Source organism: Halichoerus grypus, chromosome 7, assembly GCF_964656455.1.
Source record: "Halichoerus grypus chromosome 7, mHalGry1.hap1.1, whole genome shotgun sequence".
In the NCBI taxonomy this organism is placed as follows: domain Eukaryota; kingdom Metazoa; phylum Chordata; class Mammalia; order Carnivora; family Phocidae; genus Halichoerus; species Halichoerus grypus.
In genome coordinates, this window is record NC_135718.1 from 113,712,458 (window position 1) to 113,732,833 (window position 20,376).

General features: G+C 42.4%; 1 protein-coding gene across 1 annotated transcript; it reads left to right on the top strand.

Moving 5' to 3' along the window:
• The first annotated feature begins 536 nt into the window (after positions 1–536).
• Positions 537–2,246, top strand: ZNF648 (zinc finger protein 648). Its single transcript, XM_078076871.1, has one exon. The coding sequence runs from the start codon at positions 537–539 to the stop codon at positions 2,244–2,246; it is 1,710 nt and encodes a 569-aa protein (XP_077932997.1).
• Positions 2,247–20,376: the final 18,130 nt, after the last annotated feature.

Genomic DNA, 20,376 nt, shown 5'->3' on the forward strand with positions numbered 1-20,376 from the left:
CGCTCACACAAACAGCCCTTATTAGCCAACCCTAGCAGGCTTTCTCGGTGTCTTCAAGCTAAAATAAAATCACGTAGAAAATAAAACTCAATGGCTTCCTTGTCTCATGCCTTGCTGTCAAACCCTAAGTCTACGCTTCTCAAATCAGGGTACATGCACAGCTGGGGACCTGTGGGGTTTGCCAGAAATACCGTGGGATAAATATGGCACACTTGGGGAAAAGTTAAACATTTAAACTGAAGGTAAGTGAAAACACTATCTTTGTAAAAAAAAAAAAAGGAAAGAAAGAAAGAAACACACGATAAATGTGTGTATACGTATATACATACATGTGTGTATGATTTACCTAAACTAAAAATACGTAAATATAACATTGTATGCCAACTATAATTCAATAATAAAAAAGTTTCTGTAAGAATCCATAAAAACAAAAGATATATATTAAACAAACAAAAAAATACCTTCCTTTGTGCAGGTATCCTGAGCCAAGCAAAGATTCTGTCTAGGAGGAGCAGGAATAGAAGTACCTGAAAGTCATGACACAGGTGGACCTCCAGGAAAGGTGGGGCAAGGTGTCTCCCCTCTGCAGCTTGAGCGAGGAAGCTCATGACCCCCAGATCCTGAGCATGAGCTTCGAGAGAGAGGATGAAGATGGTGGGGAGGCAGGAGACAAAGGGAGCACTGGGGACCCTGATACCCAGGCCTGTCCAAGAAGCAGCTCCCAGGTGACTGAAGACAGTCCTGACTTGCCATGGCATCATCCGCCCAGCGAGGAAGAGAAATTCGCCAGCTCCTTTAGTGCCGGCGGCGTGGGGAAGGAACCGACGGTGATGCCTGGGATGAAGGCCAGCTGGGGAAGAGATGAGTCCAAGATCACCCAGACCCAGGACTCCCCTGGACCAGGCACAGCTCCGGGGACCCTCCCTGGCGACCTCTCACACAAGTTGTTAGGTCGGACGCAACCGCTTAGGGAATCACTACCTGCCGAAGATGATGGAGACTCCAGGGCAAACCTGGCCGCTGCCTTGGGGGTCCCGTCCAGCTTCCCTGAGACGGGAAGAGATTTCTGTGCACAGAGAGGTGTAGACACGTCCCCAGACAACTCCTCTCTCATGTGTTTCCCCAAGCCCGGGGGCAGCTGGGACCTCCCCACGCAGGAGACGTGCACCCCGGCCCAGGGGTCTGCGCCCCCAGCCAGCCTGGCCGCAGCGGTGCTGGCCAAAGCGCGGGCCGGCAGGAAGGGCCAGAAGCCGGAGGGTGCGCGCGAGGGTGGGCAAGAGGAGGCGCATCCCTACAAGTGCCTACGGGGAGGAAGGGCCTTCCAGAAACCCAGCAACCCTCTGAGTCCCTCGCAGCCGCGGGGCACCAAGCCTTACGCTTGTGAGCTGTGCGGGAAGGCCTACTCCCACCGGGGCACGCTCCAGCAGCACCGGCGGCTGCACACGGGCGAGCGGCCCTACCAGTGCCCCTTCTGCGACAAGGCCTACACTTGGTCCTCGGACCACCGCAAGCACATCCGCACCCACACCGGCGAGAAACCCTACCCGTGCCCGGACTGCGGGAAGGCCTTCGTGCGCTCCTCCGACCTGCGCAAACACCAGCGCAACATGCACAGCAACAACAAGCCCTTCCCGTGCGCCGAGTGCGGTCTGACCTTCAACAAGCCGCTGTCGCTGCTGCGCCACCAGCGCACGCACCTGGGCGAGAAGCCCTTCCGCTGCCCCGCTTGCGACAGGGAGTTCGCCGTGGCCAGCCGAATGATGGAGCACCAGCGTGTGCATTCGGGCGAGCGGCCCTTCCCCTGCCCCACCTGCGGCAAGTGCTTCACCAAATCCTCCAACCTGATCGAGCACCAGACGCTGCACACCGGCCAGAGGCCCTTCAAGTGCGCCGACTGCGGCGTGGCCTTCGCGCAGCCCTCGCGCCTCGTGCGCCACCAGCGCATCCACACGGGGGAGAGGCCCTTCCCTTGCGCCCAGTGTGGCCAGGCCTTTGCCCGCTCCTCCACCCTGAAGCGGCACCAGCAGATCCACTCCGGGGAGAAGGGCTTCCTCTGCGCGGAGTGCGGCAGGGCCTTCCGAATCGCGTCGGAGCTGGCCCAGCACATCCGGGTGCACAACGGGGAGAGGCCCTACCAGTGCGAGGACTGCGGCCAGGCCTTCACCAGGTCCAATCACCTCCAGCGGCACCGAGCCAAGCACAGTACCTGCAAGAAGGAGCCCGTCCCCTCCTCCTCTGATGAGTGACGGCTCTAGCAGCTCTCAGGGAAGGTGAAGACGCTGTGCTGCGACCTCATCGCTTGGAACCCTCCTTCATGGACAAGCCCATTCACGTGGTAATATCACCTAGCCCCACCGGTCAGCCTTTCCCCCCGGTGAGTCGCCGGCCATCCGGTGATCCATGTGATACATGTGTTCGATCTCTTGTGTAAAAAGTAAGAGGAGGGCTGACACCCACGTGTGTGGTTTCACAACAGTCTTTCTTCTGAATTTCAGAGGTCATAGTCAATGGGAAAAGGATAAGAAACAGTAGTGAGAACTGGTCAAGAGTTGAGTTCCTTGGTGGGGGGATCTCAGTAGATTGGGAATTATATCCTGGGCACTGTGCAAGCCTCCAGGGACACAGTGAAGAAGATTGTTCTGTCCTGCCCTCAAAGCCATATGCAAATACTAAGAAGGCATCAGGGGCTGGTCCTCTGGGGAGAAAGGTACTTTTCAGTTTTCACATGAATAAAGGAATCCCTGGAAGTGGTCTCAGTGAGCAACTCTTCCAAAGCAACAAAGCCTCCCTGGGGTTAGCTCAGACCAGCCAGACAGCACATCATTTCACTTTCCTACCAAAATTACTTTACCCGTGGGAAATGGGTCTTGGCTCTGAAGTATAGAAGGCTTTTATCTTAAAGAGAGGGGAGTTTATGTCCTATGTTTTGGAACCAGTTATTCTGTAAGTCCAGAGCAACCTTAGCATCTGAAAAAGAAGTCCCTTCCTCTTTATAGTCAATCTCAGTAAGCTGGAACTAACCTGAGTCTCACCCACAAAATTTACATGTGCTTCCTGTCTGGCCACCTTTTTTCCTGTTCCCACCCTGGGAACTTAAACCATATGTAATTTACAGAGAGTAATATGCCCATTTACAGAGAGATACATAACATTTCTCCAAATGGGCCTGACCATAGTTCAAGAAACCTCTTAGATTCATTTAAATTTTCCAGGTCATTAGCTCCAATTTGAAGTAAATAAAATAAAAGACCCCTTGCCCAAGTGCCAATTGGTTTGTCTTTGTTTCAAAGTCTTAAAACCAGGTTTGGAAACCCACATGACTCACAATTACTCTCTAATGAGGTTATTTGAAATCTGTGTATTACCAACAGCCATTCTTCAAAATGGATTGATTTTCTGCCGTTTAAAGTCAGTAGTTCTTAGCTCTGGACCCCAACTATGAAGAATCCATGACTTCACAGAGTTCCTTTATGCACAGGGGCAAATATGGAATAAGATATTCCATAAGAACGTATAGTACTCTCCCTTTGTGGATATCTTTAGCATATTCCTAAAATTGCCACCAAAGGGTGCCAAATCTGAATTTCTCTTGAATTCCACCTTGACACATGGGAGCCAAAGAGAAGTGATACATGTTGTCATACTTTGTTTGACAAAGGTAACCTTGGTAAAAGAGTTCAGACTGCATGCCTGGAAGTTTTGTGTCTTAGCTCCCTTAGACACATCTGCATGTCCAACCAGCAGAGTTAGCTGGTTCAGGATCTGGCATGAGGGCCAATGGTTGAGTTATTAGTCCACCCGCATCATTTACCAGTGATATGACCTTGGCTTCAGCTTCTGCATCTGCATTGGCTAATCAGGAGTGATAGTAATGGGGCAATAAAAGTTGGAATTATCCTGCCAGGAAAGGCAATTTGGCTGAAGGCACAGACATTAAATTGGTAGAAGTCATAAAAATCAACCATAGTCTTGTGATTATGAACAGAGTAAAGGCTAGTATATTTTTCCTGGGTAACCAATGAAATCTCTGAAGACTGAAGTCATTATTTCTTTTCTTTGTATTGTTTTTTTTTTAAAGATGGTTGTTAGTACAGTTTTGATACTTTAAAATTTTAATTTGCTTCTATAAATTTTTAAGGCAGCTGTTCCCCAAACCAGTTCATAAAATGGCTCTAGAGAAGTTACCTGAGCTGTTTGTTAACCATACAACTTGCTGAATCCTAGCTCTGAATATTGAAACAGGTCTGCTGTGCATCTTGGATTCTAATTTTTTAAGCTTCCCATATTTTCTGATACACAGCCAAGTTGGGGCCACTGGTATAATTAATTATTGGTGATAACTAACTTTTATCATCTAGTAAGCAGATATCATGAAAGTAAGCAGGCAATCAGGATGAGATCACAATAGAACAAGACTAAAAATAGGTTCACACTGCTAGAATACCTCCTGACTTGGATATGGTGGACTCAAACTAGCAAGCAGGTTTTGATGTGGTCCCATAATCTCATTTCTGCAGATTAGATGCTGTATCTAGGTATAGCTTCCAGATGGGCACACCTTTGGGGAGAAAGTGTGTCCTTTTTGTTAATAGGCAGAAAAAAACTAGGTTAGCTTGTGCTGGTATCTTTGGAGCTACATACTGTGTTTCTGGAATATAGGGGATTATAATATACTGAATAGACTGAAGAGAAGTTCAATAATCCTTCAGTGGTCTCACATAATCAAGTCACATTTTAAGGAAAATTCTCCCAACCAGTCTTTTCTCACACCAGCTGCAAGCATCATATTGAATAGGTATTGCAGGGGAATGAAGTCCCCTTACCGTAGCCACAGGTCACTGGGCTGGACAGTGGTGCTGAAGCGAAAGGCGACAATACATGGAGTGGAGAAGCAGATACAAAAGAGAAGCCAACCAACTACAAACTGGTGTGGCACAAATTCTGCCCAGTAAAGTCTGCTCGTCCAAAGTGGGGGCATTTGAATCCTCTGTTTGCAGAAGAAGCAGCATTCGAATAAGGTTATTCCGGTTCAGACTGTTACCCCAAAGAATAGTGAACTACTTTTCTAGTTTTCTATAAACCTTCACATCACAGCAGACAATCTTATGTCCCTGTTCTGTAATTAAAAATCAGAGCAGGACCTTCTTTGTAATAGAATTTAAAGCTTCTCTCTAGACTAGTGCCATTTCCACAGTTTAGTTTGCCAAAATTAATTTGGATATAACAAATAAAAATGATCATTTATAAGAGTCTACTTAATAAACATTCTCTTGAATCCACCAGAGTCCACAGTCATCATGATCCATATCCTTTAGATGATAGTGATAATAGCACCTTACATAGTATTCAGTGTGCCTGGGACTGTTTTAAGTGTTTCATATATATTAACTATTCAAACGTTAAAGTAAACCTATGGTGATTATCATCTTTAATTTTAAGATGAGGAGATCAAGAGACAAAGAAGTTATATTGCCCAAGACATCATGGCTAGGGGGTAGCATTACGATGTTTTGACACTTAAGCATTAGGTAGAGCCATTTAATGGTTGCAGAGACTGTGCTGTTAACTACAGGGCCAACTGCCTCTGTTTGGCATAGAAGAATACTCTGCAATTATTGGTGACATGCATTTTTAAAGTAGGTCACCATAAATTCAAGAGAAGATAAAGGTTGAAATACAGCACAGCAGAAATCATGGCATGACCCAGGAAGGAAGACCTATGGATTTGGAAGAGCCTGGGTTGGCAGCTAGTAATCTTTAATCCCTTAGAGAAGCAGTCAAGAAGCCGGCCAGCAGAAAGGGATTTGAGTTAAAGGAGCAATGGTTCCTTGAAGGCCAACCGATGTTTTATCTCACTAACAAAACATTCTGTGTATGTCATACACAGAAAAATACACCAACAAAGAATCTTGACACTCAACATTTACACAAAATTCTATCATCCAAATGCATGCACATTAAAGAGCTATATTACCTCTGTTATGATATGAACCCAACAAATCACCCAGGAGTTCCGACTAAACCTTAAAAATTCTTGCAGGGAAGGAAATCATCAATTTAATTGATAGAATACTCAAGCAGATGTCACTGCTAGACTCAGAACTAGACGGTGAACTACAAACTCAATGACCCATGAAAACATTACCACAGATGGAATGACAATGTTTCATCGAGCCAGAAAATGGTGTCTTTTTAAAGTTGAGAGGGAAGCTCATTTTTAACATCAGTTGCCCTCTCTCCATTCTGCATAAAACCATGCCAGAACAATTAAAAATTTCCACAATGGCTAAATAATATTTTTCCGTGTTTTCTCCTTAACTACTTCCCACACCCTCAGTCAAATTGGCTCAGAGTTTCACTGAGTGGTGTCAAGTTCAGTGAATAAATGGAGCTTCTATAAAACCTAAGCTATAATTAGGATTTAAAGTAAAATTGACCTCTCCTGTAAAGCAAAGAGGATGTAGAGGAGGCCAAGGACAGGAGGGAAGGAAGGATCGTCTGTGGTAGTTCAGATGAAGTCAAGGACAAGTGGGTTAGTAGGTAAGATGAAGAGATGTCCAAGATTTCAGAGGTGGAGTCAATAAGGTTTGGTGAGAAGATAATAACAGCTACCATTCAGTGAACACTTTTTAGGGTTCTGGCACTACATCCATCATCCCAGCTAATCCCTACAACAATCTGTTATGGGAGACCCTTGAAAAAGATTCCCACGTGGGATATGCAACTGTTTTCTCGGAAAGCAGATAAGACTAATAGTTCTTGGCTATCATCTATCAGTATTGTTAAGCGAGGGTCACTAAGGTCTATGTGCTTCTTCTAAGAAATAGGTTGCATCTCTGCCACGTGGAAAACATGCTGCAAATCCCCCACCTTTTGTTTAGAAATCGTGCTTGCTTACATTTTTATTTTCTGCAGTTGTGGTGGTTTAAAAAATATTCCCACATAAGTGTCCATCAAGGGATGAACGGATAAAGAAGTTCTAATATACACATACACACACACAATGGAATATTAGCCATGAGAAGAAGGAAATCTCCCATTTGTGACCACACAGATAGACATGTTGAGAGTATTATGTATGCTAAATGAGATAAGTCAAACTGAGAAAGACAAATGCTGTATGATGTCACGTATATGTGGAATCTAAAAAAAAAAAAAAAAAAAAAATCAAACTTATAGAACCAGATAGAAGAGTGGTTGCCAGAGGCTGGAGGTGGGGGAGTTGGGGAGATGTCGGTCAAAGGGTACAAACATTCAGCTATAAGATGAATGACACCTGAGGATCTGATGTAAAACACAGTGACTGTAGTTGGTAACATTGTATTGTGTAACTGATATATGTTAAGAGAGTAGAACTTAAGTGTTTTCACCAGAGGAAAAAAAGATCAATATGTGAGGTGATGGATGTGTTAACTAGATGGGGAGACCCCTTTCACAATGTATATGTGTATCAAATCACCACAATGTATACTTTAAATATCTTACAGTTTTATGTGTCAATCATACCTCAATAAAGCTGAAATTTTTTTAAAAAAAACAAAGAATTTAAAAATTAAATAAAAATAAAAAATACGCCCACAAATTCTTTGATATGCCTCCCTTTAAGAAGTGAGCCTAATCTCCCTCCTTTTTTGTGTGGGCTGGACTCAGTGACTGGGTTCTAATAAATGGAATAAAGTAGAAGTGTCAATGCACAACTTCTGAGGCTAGATCATAACAAGCATTGTGGCTTCCACAGCCTGCTTTCTCTCTCTCTCTCCTCTGCCCTCCATTACTTGCTGTGAGGGAAGCCAGCCACCATGTCATTGAGCAGCCTTAATAAAGAGGCCCTTGTGGTGAGGAAATCTGCTAACAGCCACATGGGTGAGCTTGTAGGGGACCTTTTAGCCCCAGCTGAGAGTTCAGATGACTACAGACCTGGCTGACTACTTGATTGAAACCTTATGAGAGACCCAAGGCCAGAACTATTTATCTAAGTGGCTCCCAAATTCCTGATCCTTGGAAACTGTGTGAAATAATAAATGCTTGTTATTTTAAGCTGCGAAGTTTTGCTTGGTAATTTGTTAGTGCAGCAATAGCTAACAAGCGGTAATATAGAGAATAACTTGCTCCTAATGAGTAAGAATGCAGTCATCAGATGTCATCATGAGCCCTGATTTCTGCCCTAAGAAAATTGACAGAGGGGTTGGAACACATCTGCTCTTCCTATCACCACATTCCCCTCCGCCCCAATCAATGGTTATCATGAAGGCTGGCAGAGGCTCAGCTGGTATTCAGGAAACCCCTGTGTCATCTGCCCTATTGCCAAATGAGGCACCCTGACTCTAAGACCCAACAAAAGGGACCCTCTGGGAAGGGGTCAGAAGCAGTGTGGGTAATTGGACACCAGCACCACATTTGATAAGGAAGGATGAGAATGAAACCCTTTTGATTATCTTTTTTTTTCTTTTTTCTTTTTTTTTGGAATACAGCAATTCCTAATTCATGGAGATAAGTAAAGTAATGCATGGTCTTCCCTAGAAAGTGGAAAAATCTCTAATTCTCTAGAATGTAGACCACAGTCCTATGAAAGTAGTGTTAGCCTCACTTTTCAGATAAGAAAACAAAAGTTGTGGGAAGCATACACAACCAATCCAAGATCACATAGTTAGGGAAGCATGGAACCAACCGGAACACCAGCTCCGATCTGCACAGCTGTACTGCCTCTGCCTTGAAGTGGGGACAGGAGTGTGGACCTAAGGCCCACACCCAGGCTTCGCCCGTGGCTCACTGCGCAGTGGTCCTTCTGCTCTAAACACTGTCTCTTCTCCTGAACCCGATTTGTGCCTACTGCCCTGCACTCAGCCTCCTTGGAATTCCCGTCCTCAAGGACCAAGGGGGTTAATGAGGGAGAGGAATTGAATAAGAGGGTAATGTAGACACAAAGGTGAGGCAACTGAAGCCCCTGTTTGGTACTCCTCAATTCATGTTCCTGAAAAGGAAGTGATGGGGAACAAATACGTCGATACTTAGTTTTTCCATTTTGAGACTGCAAAAGGTGTGTGTCCTAAGAAAGGGATTTTAGGCATCAGTGGAGGGAGATATTTGGGAGAGGCACTTCCCTGGTACTTCTGAAATCACAAGACACACATCTGGAAACATATATTTAATAATTCTCTCTCAACCTGGGACTAGTATAACTCTAAACAGAAAACACAGAGATGCAGTTAATGTGCATCTTATCTTCCCCCATGTAATTAGGTCCACAATCATAATGCCTGGATGTCTGCATATGAGTGTGTGTGAATCCCTTCTGTTACTATCCTCTGGCTACGCAACAAAGTACCACAACCTAAGTAGCTTCCAACAACGGTAATTTATCTCCTCGGTATTCTGGAAGCTGGAAGTCTGAAATCACTTATCACTGGGTTAAAATCAAGATGTCAGCAGGGCCAAGCTCCCTCCGGAGGCTCTAGGAGAGAATCCGTTCCTTCTCCCTTCCGGCTTCTGGTAGCTGCCAGCATTCCTTGTCTTGTGACTACATCATTCCAATCTCTGTCTCCATCGTCATATTGTCTTCTTTTCTGTCTGTGCCAAATCTCTCTCTGCCTTTCTCCTACAAGGACACTATGATGGCATTTAGAGTTTACCCACCTCATCCAGGAAATCTCCCCATCTCAAAATCCTTTATCACATTTACAGGTTCCAAGGACTAGCATCTTTAAGTGCTATCTTTAGGTGGCTTGCTATTCAGCGGACTATACTACTGCAAAACAAATAGTATCAGGTCCTTCTTGCGACCATGAACATTAAGTGATAATCCCTTATTTCACTTCAGGTAGCTGAAAGGACAGTAGAAATTTAATTTGTCCTGTCACTTAAGCAAAGAAAGTTTGGAACTGCAGTGGACCTTAGCGATCACTATTTTACAAGTGAGGGAACTGCGAACTGTACAGCTCCCAGCGGCAGCCAGAGCTCTTTCTATTCTACCAGATCCTCTTTTCTACTTTATTGAGGTTTGATTTCTATCCTTTAAATCTACTAAAGATCATAATTTTAATGGAATCTATTAATTTCAGAAATTATGGTAGATTTAAATAATACTTAGAGCAGATATTAAAAAAATAATTAAAAAATTTAAAAAATTAAAAAAATAAAAAATAATAAAAAATAAAAAATAAAAAAATTAAAAAACTAAAAAATAATAAAAAAATTAAAAAAATAATTAAAAAAGAACAGATATTAAGATGGAAATGCTTACATTTTCTTTTTATACTAATAAAATGGCTTTAAGATTGCATTTTCAATTCTCAATCTATAGCCATTTCTGTCTCCTAAGAGCCATTCATCATGCCCATTTCCATCTCAATGACACTATCTACTTAAGCTTTCAAGTTATTCTGTCACCATATTACTTATTTCAGATTGTTTTCTACCATCACCACTTATTAACTGGAAGATGGAAAGCAAAAACAAATATGCAATGTCAGCATGCACTTCTCCAAATTCTTCTCCGTCCATCAAATTTCAAAAAATCTTAAAACACACTTGCACCATGCAAAAGAGGTTAATGCCTATATATATATTTTTTAAATTTTATTTATTTATTTGAGTGAGAGAGAATGAGAGATAGCACAAGAGGGAAGAGGGTCAGAGGGAGAAGCAGACTCCCTGCTGAGCAGGGAGCCCGATGTGGGGCTTGATCCCAGGACTCCAGGATCATGACCTGAGCCGAAGGCAGTCACTTAACCACCTGAGCCACCCAGGCACCCCGGTTAATGCCTATATAGTCACAAATGTAAAAGAAGGCATTCGTTAGAGGTATATCAAAGATGGTGCTTTTCTAATGATACATCAGTTCCGAGAGAATCCATAAAGAACTAAAGACATCGATGAAATTAGAGTGAATGAGACTCAGAGTCACTCCCTAAATTTTGTAAAGGAGCTCTGAACCGGCTCTTTGAGAATCCAATAAAAGCTATGGATCCTATCAAAATAATCCACATTACTGATGTTTTCCTTTGTGGTTTCAGGGAGCCATAGACTTTGTAAAGCCCATCAACTGGCTTGAATTTAAGAATCTCTGTTAGATTGATTTCACTTCCAAATATGTGTCCAGCACCCTAACCCAGGAACTTAAGTCAGTTACAGTAGGAAAGGACTACAGCAGTCTTACAAAGTAAGCCCCACCAAAGACATTCTTTTGGATGATTTTTTAAAAGGAAAAAAACAAACAGAAGATGACTAAAACAACTCATACTCCAAAGGAGTGAGTGGATTTCTTAAAATGTGGAAATGAATTCACTACTAATATGGGAAATTAGCCATATTCTCTTTTATAAAGGTAAAAATTACTCCTGGAATATATAAAATTTGTTTGTATAGGTTGAAAAAGTTACAAATTCAACAAATAAGTACTGTCACAGCTTTAAATATATATATATTTTATTTTGAAAAAATGCACAATTAATGATAAAAATAAACAAAATTACCAAGGTACTCTAGGGAAGAGGCTACATTTGCATCCCAAACTGCATGCAAACCAGCACAGGGATTACTGTAGTGGAACACTCCAATAAAGACTAGTCCTGAAAGGACCAAGCAGAACACCAAATTATGGAAAAGGACCAGGCTTCTTGATAAGGAGTCTGCTAACTATAAAAACTCAATTCTCAGTCATTAATAACAGCATTATCTGCACCTAAAAATACCTACTTTACTCCTGCTAGAAATGACCACAGCATTTCTCCCATCCGAGTACTAACTAGGCCCGATCCTGCTTAGCTTCCGAGATCAGACGAGATCGGGCACGTTCAGGGTGGTACGGCTGTAGATGACCACAGCATTTCTAAGGGGAAAAGAAACCACATTCTTAGATTTATTTTAAGCCATCCATGGCAGGGCAGAGTCTGGGGGAAAACCTGGACTGAGTTAGTGACCACATTAGAAAGCTTGATTTAGCTAATAGATCTTAATGGAGATAAAAACAAAATGTGAGGGGAGGAGCAAGATGGGCGGAGGAGTAGGAGACCTGGATTTCGTCTGGTCCCAGGAATTCAGCTGGATAGGGATCAAACCATTCTGAACACCTACAAACTCAACAGGAGATCGAAGAAAAGAATAGCAGCAACTCTGAACAGAAAAGCGACCACTTTCTGGAAGGTAGGTCATGCGGAGAAGTGAATCCGAGGCGATATTCGGGAGGATAGACGGCGGGGGAGGGGGCCTCCGCCGGCCGCTTCTGGCAAGTGATAGAACCACGGAGCATAAAATCGGAACTTTTAGAAGTCTGCTCCGCTGAGGGACATCGCTCCAGTGGCTAAGCAGGGGGTGGAACCCTCGTGGGACAGTGTGGTCTCAGGACCCTCGGGGTCACAGAAAGACGGGGTTGCCCAAGTGCGGCAGAGCTCCCAGGTATCGGAGCGGGGAAGCCGGCTGCAGAGACGGAGCCGAGGCGCGGGCTCTCAGCTCAGGGTTGCCATAGACCGTGATCCGCGGCACAGTCGGGCCACTGCTCCTCCAGCAGGGACCCAACAAGCAGCAGATCCGGGGAGACTCACCTTCCTCCCCCGGGGGGAGAGGTGCGGGAGCGCACCACAGGGATCTGCTGGGTTTGGAGACTCCACACGGGGTCGGGTGCCAGAGATAGAAATGCGCGGTCACAGGCCAGGTGAGCACGGAGTGCTGCTGGAGACCGGGGAGACGGGAGTGACTGACTGCTTTTCTCTGGGGGCTCACTGAGGAGTGGGCCCCGAGTTCTCGGCTCCTCCAGGGCGGAGATTGAGAGGCCACCATTTTCACTCTCCTCCTCCAAAGCCCAACGGAAAGCTTGCAGGGAACAAAAGCTCCTGAGAGCAAACCCGAGCAGATTACTTAGCCCAGACAGGGCAAGGGCGGGGCAATTCCGCCTCCGGCAAAGACATTTGGGAACCATGGCAACAGGCCCCTCCCCCAGAAGATCAGCAAGAACAGCCCGCCAAGACCAAGTTTACCGTCAATGAGAACGGCAGAACACCAGCGCTAGGGGAATACTGCACATAGAATTCATGGCTTTTTCCCCCTGATTCTTTAGTCTTTCAAAGTTAATTTTTTAGTTTTCTTTTCTTTTTCTTTTTTTTCTTTTTCTTTTTCCCTTTTTCAACCAACATCTTATCAATCCCTTTTTTTTAATCTTTTTTATTTTTCATTTTTAGAGTCATATTCTATCCCTTCGTAGTAGTTAACCTTATTTTTGGTGTATATATATAAGTTGTTCTCTCTTTAAAATTTTTGGGATACAGTTTCTTCTGACACCCAAAATATACCCTAAATCTCTAGTGTATGGCTTTGTTCTAGTCTCCTGCCTGATCGCACTCTCCCTTTTTTTTTTTAATTTCTCTTCTTTCTTTTTTCAACCAACTTCTTATCAATTCCTTTTATAAAATCTTTTATAATTTTCATCTTTACAGTCATATTCCATCCCTCCATCGTATTTACCCTTATTTTTGTACATATGTAAGCTTTTCTTTCTTTAAAATTTTGGGAGGCAGTTTCTTCTAACAGACCAAAATACGCCCAAAATCTAGTGTGTGGCACTGATCTATTCACCAGCCTGATCATATTTGATCATTTTCTTTTCCTTTTTCTTTTTTCCTTCTTTCCCTTCCTTTTCCCCTGGTTTCAGGTCTCTTCTGATTTGTTTAGTGTGTATTTTTCTGGGGTCATAGTTACCCTGTTAGCATTTTGTTCTCTCATTCATCTATTCTCCTCTGGACAAAATGACAAGACACAAAAAAATCACCTCAAAAAAAAAAAGAACAAGAGGCAGTACTGACTGCCAGGGACCTAATCAATACAGACATTAGTAAGATGTCAGAACTAGAGTTCAGAATGACGATTATAAAGATACTAGCTGGGCTTGAAAAAAGCACAGAAGATATTAGAGAAACCCTTTCTAGAGAAATAAAAGAACTAAAATCTAACCAAGTCGAAATCAAAAAGGTTATTAATGAGGTGCAATAAAAAATGGAGGCTCTAACTGCTAGGATAAATGAGGCAGAAGAGAGAATTAGTGATATAGAAGACCTCATGATGGAAAATAAAGAAGCTGAGAAAAAGAGAGACAAACAACTACTGGATCATGAGGGCAGAATTCGAGAGATAAGTGATACCATAAGACAAAACAATATTAGAATAATTGGGATCCCAGAAGAAGAAGAAAGAGAGAGAGGGGCAGAAGGTATATTGGTGCAAATTATAGCAGAGAACTTCCCTAATTTGGGGAAGGAAACAGGCATCAAAATCCAGGAGGCACAGAGAACCCCCCTCAAAATCAATAAAAATAGGTCAACATCCCGACATCTAATAGTAAAACTTACGAGTCTCAGAGACAAAGAGAAAATCCTGAAAGCAGCTCGGGAGAAGAGATCTGTAACCTACAATGGTAGAAACATTAGATTGGCAACAGACCTATCCACAGAGACCTGGCAGGCCAGAAAGGACTGGCATGATATATTCAGAGCACTAAATGAGAAAAATATGCAGCCAAGAATACTATATCCAGCTAGGCTGTCGTTGAAAATAGAAGGAGAGATAAAAAGCTTTCAGGACAAACAAAAACTAAAGGAATTTGCAAACACAAAAACAGCCCTACAAGAAATATTAAAAGGGGTCCTCTAAGCAAAGAGAGAGCCTAAAAGTAACATAGACCAGAAAGGAACAGAGACAATATACAGGAACAGTCACCTTACAGGCAATACAATGGCACTAAATTCATATCTTTCAATAGTTACCCTGAATGTAAATGGGCTAAATACCCCAATCAGAAGACACAGGCTATCAGATTGGATTAAAAAACAAGACCCATCGATATGCTGTCTTGAAGAGACTCGTTTTAGATCCAAAGACACCCCCAGATTTAAAGTGAGGGGGTGGAAAACCATTTACCATGCTAATGGACACCAAAAGAAAGCTGGGGTGGTAATCCTTATATCAGACAAACCAGATTTTAAACCAAAGACTATAATAAGAGATGAGGAAGGACACTATATCATACTTAAAGGGTCTATCCAACAAGAAGATCTAACAATTGTAAATATCTATGCCCCTAACATGGGAGCAGCCAATTATACAAGCCAATTCATAACAAAAGCAAAGAAACACATCGACAACAATACAATAATAGTGGGGGACTTTAACACCCCCCTCACTGAAATGGACAGATCATCTAAGCAAAAGATCAACAAGAAATAAAGACTTTAAAAGACACACTGGACCAAATGGACTTCACAGATATATTCAGAACATTCCATCCCAAAGCAACAGAATACACATTCTTCTCTAGTGCCCATGGAACATTCTCCAGAATAGATCACATCCTAGGTCACAAATCAGGTCTCAACCAGTACCAAAAGATTGGGATCATTCCCTGCATATTTTCGGACCACAATGTTTTGAAATTAGAACTCAATCACAAGAGGAAAGTTGGAAAGAACTCAAATACATGGAGGCTAAAGAGCATCCTACTAAAGAATGAATGGGTCAACCAGGAAATTAAAGAAGAATTAAAAAAATTCATGGAAACCAATGCAAATGAAAACACAACTGTTCAAAATCTTTGGGATGCATCAAAGGCAGTCCTAAGAGGAAAGTATATAGCAATACAAGCCTTTCTCAAGAAACAAGAAAGGTCTCAAGTACACAACCTAACCCTACACCTAAAGGAGCTGGAGAAAGAACAGCAAGTAAAGCCTAAACCCAGCAGGAGAAGAGAAATAATAAAGATCAGAGCAGAAATCAATGAAATAGAAACCAAAAGAACAGTAGAACAGATCAACAAAACTAGGAGCTGGTTCTTTGAAAGAATTAATAAGATTGATAAACCCCTGGCCAGACTGATCAAAAAGAAAAGAGAAATGACCCAAATCAACAAAATCATGAATGAAAGAGGAGAGATCACAACCAACACCAAAGAAATACAAACAATTATAAGAACATATCATAAGCAACTCTATGCCAGCAAATTAGATAACCTGGAAGAAATGGATGCATTCCTAGAGATGTATCAACTACCAAAACTGAACCAGGAAGAAACAGAAAACCTGAACAGACCTATAACCACTAAGGAAATTGAAGCAGTCATCAAAAATCTCCCAAAACACAAAAGCCCAGGGCCAGATGGCTTCCCAGGGGAATTCTACCAAACATTTCAAGAAGAATTAATACCTATTCTTCTGAAACTGTTCCAAAAAATAGAAATGGAAGGAAAACTTCCAAACTCGTTTTATGAGGCCACCATTGCCTTGATCCCAAAACCAGACAAAGACCCCATCAAAAAGGAGAATGACAGACCAATATCCCTGATGAACATGGATGCAAAAATTCTCACCAAAATACTAGCCAATAGGATCCAACAGGACATTAAAAGGATTATTCACCATGACCAAGTGGGATTTATTCCTGGGCTGCAAGGTTGGTTCAACATCCACAAATCAATCAATGTGATACAATACATTTATAAAAGAAAGAACAAGAACCATATGATCCTCTCAATAGATGCAGAAAAAGCATTTGACAAAGTACAGCATCCTTTCTTGATCAAAACTCTTCAGAGTATAGGGATAGAGGGTACATACCTCAATATCATAAAAGCCATCTATGAAAAACCCACAGCGAATATCATTCTCAATGGAGAAAAACTGAGAGCTTTTCCCCTAAGGTCAGGAACACAGCAGGGATGTCCACTATCACCACTGCTATTCAACATAGTACTAGAAGTCCTAGCCACAGCAATCAGACAACAAAAAGAAATAAAAGGCATCTGAATCGGCAAAGAAGAAGTCAAACTCTCACTCTTTGCAGATGGTATGATACTTTATGTGGAAAACCCAAAAGACTCCACCCCAAAACTGCTAGAACTCATACAAGAATTCAGTCAAGTGGCAGGATATAAAATCAATGCACAGAAATCAGTGGCATTCCTATACACCAACAAGACAGAAAAAAGAGAAGTTAAGGAGTCAATCCCATCTACAATTGCACCAAAAACCATAAGATACCTAGGAATAAATGTAACCAAAGAGGCAAAGAATCTGTACTCAGAAAACTATAAAATCCTCATGAAAGAAATTGAGGAAGACACAAAGAAATGGAAAAATGTTCCATGCTCATGGATTGGAAGAACAAATGTTGTGAAGATGTCAATGCTACCTAGAGCAATCTACACATTTAAAGCAATCCCTATCAAAATACCATCCACTTTTTTCAAAGAAATGGAACAAATAATCCTAAAATTTGTATGGAACCAGAAAAGACCCCAAATAGCCAGAGGAATGTTGAAAAAGAAAAGCAAAGCTGGCGGCATCAGAATTCCAGACTTCAAGCTCTATTACAAAGCTGTAATCATCAAGACAATATGGTACTGGCACAAAACAGACACATAGATCAATGGAACAGAATAGAGAGTCCAGAAATGGACCCTCAACTCTATGGTCAACTCATCTTCGACAAAGCAGGAAAGAATGTCCGATGGAAAAAAAGTCTCTTCAACAAATGGTGTTGGGAAAATTGGACAGCCACATGCAGAAGAATGAAACTGAACCATTTCCTTACACCACACACAAAAATAGACTCAAAATGGTTGAAAGACCTAACTGTGTGACAGGAGTCCATCAAAATCCTAAAGGAGAACACAGGCAGCAACCTCTTTGACCTCAGCCGCAGTAACTTCTTCCTAGAAACATCAGCAAAGGGAAGGGAAGCAAGGGCAAAAATGAACTATGGGGACTTCATCAAGATAAAAAGCTACTGCACAGCAAAAGAAACAGTCAACAAAACCAAAAGACAACTGACAGAATGGGAGAAGATATTTGCAAATGACATATCAGATAAAGGGCTAGTACCCAAAATCTATAAAGAACTTAAAACTCAACACCCAAAGAACAAATAATCCAATCAAGAAATGGGCATAAGACATGAACAGACATTCTGCAGAGAAGACATCCAAATGGCCAACAGACACATGAAAAACTGCTCAACGTCGCTCGGCATCAGGGAAATCCAAATCAAAACCTCAATGAGATACCACCTCACACCAGTCAGAATGGCTAAAATTAACAAGTCAGGAAATGACAGATGTTGGTGGGGATGTGGAGAAAGGGGAACCCTCCTACACTATTGGTGGGAATGCAAGCTGATGCAGCCACTCTGGAAAACAGTACGGAGGTTCCTCAAAAAGTTGAAAATAGAGCTACCATACGACCCAGCAATTGCACTACTGGGTGTTTACCCCAAAGATACAAATGTAGTGATCCGAAGGGGTACGTGCACCCCAATGTTTATAGCAGCAGTGTCCACAATAGCCAAACTATGGAAAGAGCCAAGATGTCCATGGACAGATGAATGGATAAAGAAGATGTGGTGTATATATACAATGGAATATTATGCAGCCATCAAAAGGAATAAAATCTTGCCATTTGCAACGATGTGGATGGAACTGGAGGGTATCATGCTGAGCAAAATAAGTCAATCAGAGAAAAACATGTATCATATTATCTCACTGATATGAGGAATTCTTAATCTCAGGAAACAAACTGAGGGTTGCTGGAGTGGTGGGGAGTGGGAGGGATGGGGTGGCTGGGTGATAGACATTGGGGAGGGTATGTGCTATGGTGAGCGCTGTGAATTTTGTAAGACTGTTGAATCACAGACCTGTACCTCTGAAACAAATAATACATTATATGTTAAAAAAAAGAAGAAGATAATAGGAAGGGAAAAATGAAGGGGGGAAATCGGAGGGGGAGACGAACCATGAGAGACTATGGACTCTGAGAAACAGACTGAGGGTTCTAGAGGGGAAGGGAATGGGGGATGGGTTAGCCTGGTGATGGGTATTAAAGAGGGCATGTATTGAATCGAGCACTGGGTGTTATACACAAACAATGAATCATGGAACACTACATCAAAAACTAATGATGTAATGTATGGTGATTAACATAACATAAATAAAATAAAATAAAATATAAAATAAAATAAAATAAATAAAATAAAATAAAATAAAAAGGTGATGATAAATTTAACAGTTCCAGCCACCAGGATTCCCCCACTTTATGAAGATGTTCCTGCCTCCTCAGAGCACTGACTCAGTAAAAGAATGATCACAGTTAGCACAGGACCATGGTTTCTCTCCAGTACGAATCCGCTGATGGGGCTGTAGGGATGCCCGCCTGGTGAAGGTCCCTCCACACTCATCACAGTAGAGGGAGTGCTCTCCAGAGTGTGTTTGTTGGTGTCTTTTTAACCTGACCAGCTGGACAAAGACCATTCTTGGCACTTGTATGGGTTGACCTGCTGATGGATCACCTTATGTTTAGATGGAATGTTTCGTTTCCAGACCCCTGCAACAAATAGGACAAAATAGTTTGGAGTCCTCTTTTCCTGTGTTTCAGTCATCTGAACTGTGATGGTTCTGATGCACAGTGTAGCAGGAATTTCTCACGGCACCATTTCCCACAGCCATATTAGAACACTATGTTGTGACCATTTCACCAGTGCCCCTACACATCTGCTGTGAGGTTGAAACATTATCACATTCAGGGCACTTATGGGCTGGTCTTTGGAATGAATCAATTTGTGCATGTATAGGTTGGCAGCCTGCAAGAATTCCTTGGTACAGATGGGGCAGTAGTAGGAACGTTCCCCTACATGATTCTGCACGTGCTTCTGAAGTCCTGAAAAGATGTTCCGTGGTTCTTATGTGGGTAAGAGCAATCTTTTCCAGAGATTGGCTCTAGGTCTTCATCAAATGAGTCAACAAGGAAAATATTTTCATCATCCTCTACAGGATCTCCTGAAATTCTTCTGAGTGCCCAGAGGATTGTGGTTCTGAGTCCCCATGCTATAAGTCAGAGTTGGAACTAGAAGTGACAGGGACTCCTGCAGTGGTTTCACTCTGGAAGTGGTAGTAAGTTTCATCAGTTTCCTCGTTTCACACTGAGTTCCATCGGAAGCTCTTGCCTACCTGAGGGACCCACAGAGAGACAGCCAGTCCTGGAGGGTGGCAAAGACTCTTCTTGAAATTCCAGATGGAGGCTGGATTTCTGATATATCTTCCCCAGGCTCAGGCTGCATTCACCTGAAGATGACTTCTCTGTATCCTGGGCATCTCCTAACTGCCATGCTACCTCTATACCCATCCTTGGGCCACGGAGCTAGCTATTTGTTCTTGGCTTTTTGTTGAGGTTCGGGTCCTTTGGTCTTACATACTTTCTTAACAGATTTGATATAGCTTCATTTTATCTTTTAAACATTCTCAAGGCGAAAAGAGATCATTTTTATTCAGAGTTAGTTAAAATTTACCCTGGGAAATACAAAATTATTTCTGCTTTTCTAAACGGTTAAATAGTTTCTAATTATATTAAG